Source organism: Stegostoma tigrinum, chromosome 19 (genome assembly GCF_030684315.1).
Source record: "Stegostoma tigrinum isolate sSteTig4 chromosome 19, sSteTig4.hap1, whole genome shotgun sequence".
In the NCBI taxonomy this organism is placed as follows: domain Eukaryota; kingdom Metazoa; phylum Chordata; class Chondrichthyes; order Orectolobiformes; family Stegostomatidae; genus Stegostoma; species Stegostoma tigrinum.
In genome coordinates, this window is record NC_081372.1 from 10,307,037 (window position 1) to 10,313,036 (window position 6,000).

Below are 6,000 nucleotides of genomic sequence, written 5' to 3' on the forward strand. Positions count from 1 at the left end.
AGCAGTTGTGGAAGCAAGGTCATTGGGGTCATTTAAGAGACTGCTGGACATGCATATGGTCACAGAAATTTGAGGGTGCATCCATGAGGATCAATGGTCGGCACAACATTGTGGGCTGAAGGGCCTGTTCTGTGCTGTACTGTTCTATGTTCTATGTTCTATGTTCTATCACCATGTCTAACAGTGTAAGAGATTAGTGGAGAGAAATCCAGGTCCTGTTAGGATCTGAAAGTTTGCCAGATCTCCCTGCAGTTGGTACTCAGCAGTTTTCTACTGGGATTAAGACCCTGCCAAAAGTAGCTGGCCAAACAGACGATGCCACCTTCAATACTTGGGAGAGGGGAGTCTGCAGCTCCTGCTAGTACAGCACACACAGGCACCGAGGATGGGTGAGTGACCATGTAGGGATAAATGTAGGGCACTGCCCTAACTGGTTCACCAGGTGGGTACACTTGTTCTCATTCACCTGAAACTGAAAGAATCAAATCTGAGGCCCTTTCATTGACCTCTTGAAAGCCTCAATTGGCAGTGGAGCAGGAGGTTCAGTATTGCGGCCTTCCTACCCAGAATTTAATTCTGCTGGAGCTGGGAACAAGTGGGGTTCTGGAATGCAACCACCATCGCACATTAAGTTTTGTTCCCATCTTGGGATTCTGAAAATTCAACCTTCTTTATCTTTCTCCTCAGATGCTATCAATAAGTATTTCCAGTATTTTGTTTCTATTTCAGATTTCCAGCATCCACATTTTGCTTTTGTACAACTAATGACTGTTTAAATATTTAACTAAATTTTATACAGAAAAAGAAATACTGTGTCCTGGGGCTCTTTACTCAGATGGGGTGTAGTGGCTAGTGGACTTGGAAGCAAAACGCTCGAGAAATCTAAATAAGCCTCTTTCCAATCTGCTTCATCTGAAGTGAATACTAAAGGAAAAGTCAAGAAACCAATTAGAAAAATGCACGCAATTCAGTTGTGGGACGAGTGCTTCTGTCAAAGCCACGATTTGTTGCAATTCCTCAATTGTCCTTCAACTGAATAGTTTGCTGGGCTGGTTCAAAGGGCAGTTAACAGTCATTCACTGTGTTGTAACTCTGGAGTCACACATAGGCCAGACCAAGTAAGGATTGGCAGATTTCCCTCCTTAAAGGGCATTAGTGGATTTTTAATGATCACAGGTTTCAATTCATCGTGACTATTGCCGATATTAGCTTTATAATTCAAATTTAGCAATCAAATTTATAGCGGAATTTGAAGTTATGTTCCCTTAGCATTAGTCTGGGGTCGCTGCATCATTAGTCCAGTGACATCGCTGCAACTCCACTATCTTCGCTGAAGAGCGCGATTATTTGATTTGTAAATATGCAGATTTTACTAACTTTCTGGTTTATCTTTCAGGGTACAGGTGATACCAGTGGAGGATGCCGTTGCCGTGTCAGTGGTAAACCATGCCATCCCAACTGCCAGAATTGCCATTGAACAGATGTATAGCCAGTTAATGTAGGGTACAGAAAGCCCACAGAAATATAATTGTGACAATTCCTTCTGATGTGCACATTACTGCTGTCTGGGGAAATAAACCCATAATGCTATCCTCCTTCGAAGTTGGAATTCAAACCTATTTCTGCTTCAAGGGAGTGTTGAATTTACTTTGGGTAAAATCACTGTTTACAGAAGCATGTCGTCCCTAAATCATGGTGGTAGAGCGCATATGTGAGCATCCATGGATGTAAATGGATTTCTGCCACACTTCCAGCAAACGTCACAAAGGGAATTCTTGGTCCTGTCAATGGTGAAGATGGGCAGCCTTCTTTAGGTGCACAGTTTCAATCACATTTGCATGCATAGTTGGAGTGTAGGAGGAAACCATTCAGCCCATTGTGTCTGTACCATCTCCCTACAACTGTTTTTGATTCATATGATTATCCAGTTGCCTGAAAACTACACTTCAGTGTTTTGCTACCATACTGTCAAGTCACATATTCCATACCCTCACCACTCACCATGCAAGCAAGATATACTGCACATCACCTTATTTGTTTTGTAAACCACCTTAAAGCAGTGTCCTCAAGCTCCTGTCCCTCTGGCAATAGGCAGTTTTCCCTCCACTGATCCATCCAGATTTTGAACAGTTTTACTTCCTCAAATCTCCCCTTCTGTGAGGAAAAGAGTCCAGCTTCTCAAATCTATTCAGGTGACTGAAATATCCTCTTATCAATCAGACCCCCTGCTGACTTCACATTTTCCACTGTTCCCACAATACCTTTAGAAACATATCCTTTATTTCACTTTCCTTTTCTCATTCTTACTATCAAAATGCACCACTTCTCACTTTTTTTTTGCATTAAAACATCCACCAGCTTGTCTGTGCTCTTGATATCTATTGCCATACTCCTCAGTCTTCAGGACTTGTAGGTTTTGTGTCAATTAAAAATTGAAGCTTTTCCACTTGCACAAGCAAGTCTACATTAATTAATGAATCAAGAAAAGCAGTAGCCCCAGTACCTAAAACCCTGGGAAACACCCTTTTCTTTTATTCAACCAGATTTAACTTTGATAAGTCTGTTAGGTAGCGTTTTATTAAATATCTTTTGGAAGTCCACAGACATGACAGCAGTCATGTTGTATCAGAGAAAATAGAAACTGCAGATGCTGGAGAATCCGAGATAACAAGGTGTGGAGCTGGATGAACACAGCAGGCCAAGCAGCATCTTAGGAACAGGAAAGCTGACGTTTCGGGCCAAGAAAAGGGTCTAGGCCCGAAACGTCAGCTTTTCTGATCCTAAGATGCTACTTGGCCTGCTGTGTTCATCCAGCTCCACACCTTGTTGGCAGTCATGTTATACTCATCAAACCATGTTAGTTAAACATGACTTGCCTTTAACAAATCAGTGCCAGAGGTTGCCAGAGTTCCATTTGGAAATGAGTGGTAGGTAATTTGCAATAAAGCATGTCCTTAACTGTTTAGCCATGTTTAGACATTTAAAGATTGATTAATAAAATTACAGTCTAGCAATAAATGTATGAAGTCAATAAGGTGAAGACAGGTCAGCTCATTCCTCAGTTGTTTTTGATCTTGCACAAGCTTAGAGAATATTTTATGAACTGAATTAATGTGTGCTTTAGCAGCACCCAGTTCTTTCTACTCAGCTGTACAATTTTGTTTGGCATGGTGGCTCAGTGATTAGCACTGCTACCTCTGTGCCAGAGACCTGGGTTCAATTCCAGCCTTGGGTGACTATCTGTGTGGAGTTTGCATGTTCTCAGTGTCAGCGCACGTTTTCTCCCACAGTCCAGAGATGTGCATGTCAGGTGAATTGTCTATGCTAAATTGCCCAGTGTCCAGGCCATGTACAGACTAGGTAGATTAGCCATGGTAAATGTAGAGTTGCCAGATTAGGGTGGGAAGTGGGAGAGATGCCCTTCAGAGGGTTGGTGTGGACTCAATGGGCTTAATGATCTGCTTCCACACTATAGGGATTCAGTCATGAATCTCAAAGGGAGAGTTTGAAGGTGATATTTAGCACATATGTGAGCATGACTGTTTTTCATGAAAAACAAACCTCCTTTACTGTGGATGAAAGCAGTGATTGCCCTCCCATCCCACTGCAAGCCTGACAGAAGAGCCAGCGAACACACTGAAAACATTGTATAGGTGGTGTTTTTCTTGGCTTTCTGAGTTCCTCTCAAGTTAAAACAGGCAAATGGTTGAATCTTGTTGAGAATTCTTAAATACATCCACTTGCTGAAAGCACAATACATTTTTTAAGATTGTTACTAGGCAGCTGGAATACATTGCTTGTAATATAACAAATGATCTCCTAGCGTAACTTTATTTGGAAGGATCCTACTCCGTATGGTATAGTAGCATCAATGAAGATATGTGAGCACATACCAGAGATTTAAACAAATGGACAGTTACTATATGTATATATAAATATGAAATAAAGGACTAAAATTTTCTTGAAATGATTTAAACCTGGTGTTGTACCTTCAATGTGACTCCAGCTTACAGCATTAGTTGTGGACAGGGTAGGTGAGTGGTTTATTTGTGTGATTACTAGTAAATGCATTGATAGAATAGCAATACTGAACAAAGAAACTTCTGTGCAGCTTTGTTAGATATTATCAACTCTGGCTCCCAGAACTGCAGAAGACAGCACCAAAAAAGGTCAAAAGGAGGATAGGCAAGCCAGAAGTGTATTGTTCTAGTTGTCCTGCTATAGGAAGAATATTAATAAATTGGAGAGGGTGCAGTAAAGATTAACCAGGAGGGTTTGTGTCATAAGGAGAGGCTGGGATCTTTTCTCCCCCCACTAGAGCATAGGAGGTTGAAGGTGTCCTCATAGACGTCTATAAAATCAGAAGGGTATAGATAAAGCAAATTGTAAAAGATGTTGCTTCCTGCCTCCTCCCCCACCAATCGAGTAGGAAAGTTCAAAACTTGAGGGCATATTTTTAAGGTGAGAGCGAAAGGATTTTTAAAAAGAGACCTTAGGAGCAACTTTTTCCACAGAGAGTGGTTCATATGTGGAATGAGGAAGTGGTGGATGTAGGTATAGTTACAACATCTAAAATACATTTGGACAGGTACATGAATATGAAACATTGATAATTATGTGCCAAACACACAAGTAATATTGTTTAGTTTGGGGAAACTTGGTCAGCATGGATAAGTTGGACCAAAGGGTTTGTTTCCATGCTGTACGATTCAGATTCTGTAAAACACAGTACACAAATTTTACCGCCCTCACACCCTGGATGACAACATTTTATTTTCTTTTAAAAGAAAAAGACTTCTCACAACCCTTCGAAATAATCCAAATCCTTATCTTGTATCAAATAAAACTAGTGTAGGGAGCTAGAGCTCGAGCTCTGAAATACAACGGAGCTAATGTTAAGTTCTGAAGAGGTCAAATTCAAATTATAAGTTGCAAAAAGAGTAATATTAGAACTGAAATATTAACCTTCTCTCTCCACAGATGCAGCCGGACTTACTGAGTTTTCCCAGTTGCCCCATCCTGCGCTTGACTACAAAACCATTGTTCAATAATACTGAAATTTACTGAGAGGTAGCTTAGAGCTGTGTGGAGCTTTGCCCAAAGGAAGGATATCTCTCTCTCAAAAGGAGCACAAGAAAATTCACTAGATTGATTATCAGGATGAGAAGATTGCCTATGCTGAATGAATCAAGTTAATCCTAGAATTTAAAAGAATAAGATAATTTCATTGAAATGTATGAAACTGTTAAGGGTTTTGATAGGATGTTTGCCCAGTTCGTAAGTCACCAAACAATATCCCCCAAGTAGTGTGACAAAATGCAGTTAAAACACCAAAGACTGGTCTGAAAATACTGTGTCAAAGAGAAAAGATGGTATGAGCAGGAAACTGTGCACAGCATCACTTGCAGTTGTTAGCATCTGAGATTTCATACAAACTGGATGAATCATTATGCTTTCCTTCCATCTGGAAATTCATCTTAACTAAGTGATATAGCAGCAAATGATCCAGATCAGAAGCAACTGTGCATTGCTCAGCAAGGTCTGGGATCAAGTCAGAGGTTCCCAGGTTCCTATTTTGGCTTGATATGAACTAGACAAGAGGTTTGATATTCAATTAACAACTCAGTTACACTGATCAAGGAATTTACAGAAACTTAATACAGACATCAGCAATAGAAGGATGCATCTGTGGAGACTGTGACAATCCCGTTTGACTCAAGATCTTTAACAAGAGCTAAAACAATAGGTGCATTAGCTATGGCTCAAAGTTCTCCAAGTGAGGAGCCAGTATATCAGCATGAAGTTGTGGCTAGGTCTCAGTCAAGGATTTTTAGGTATTTTTAAATCAACTTGTCTAGGGTTGACATGATACACCTTTGGAGCAAGTGGGTCTCAAATCTAAGCTTTGAAAAGCAGCAAGGGACCAATGAAAGAGCTCACATTGGTTTTGTACGGCTGGAGTCACAAAATTCATCATTCTGGATTCTCTTGGTCTGATTC

At 40.6% G+C, this 6,000-nt stretch overlaps 1 protein-coding gene across 2 annotated transcripts in view; it reads left to right on the forward strand.

The window, feature by feature from the left end:
* Positions 1-2,694, forward strand: part of rbck1 (RanBP-type and C3HC4-type zinc finger containing 1) — a 54,856-nt gene extending 52,162 nt beyond the window's left edge. For both annotated transcript variants that reach the window (XM_048550584.1, XM_048550585.1), the window contains exon 13: positions 1,397-2,694. In XM_048550584.1, coding sequence (XP_048406541.1) covers positions 1,397-1,477 — 81 coding nt within the window. In that variant the 3' untranslated portion in view covers positions 1,478-2,694. The remainder of the gene's footprint in view (positions 1-1,396) is intronic.
* Positions 2,695-6,000: the final 3,306 nt, after the last annotated feature.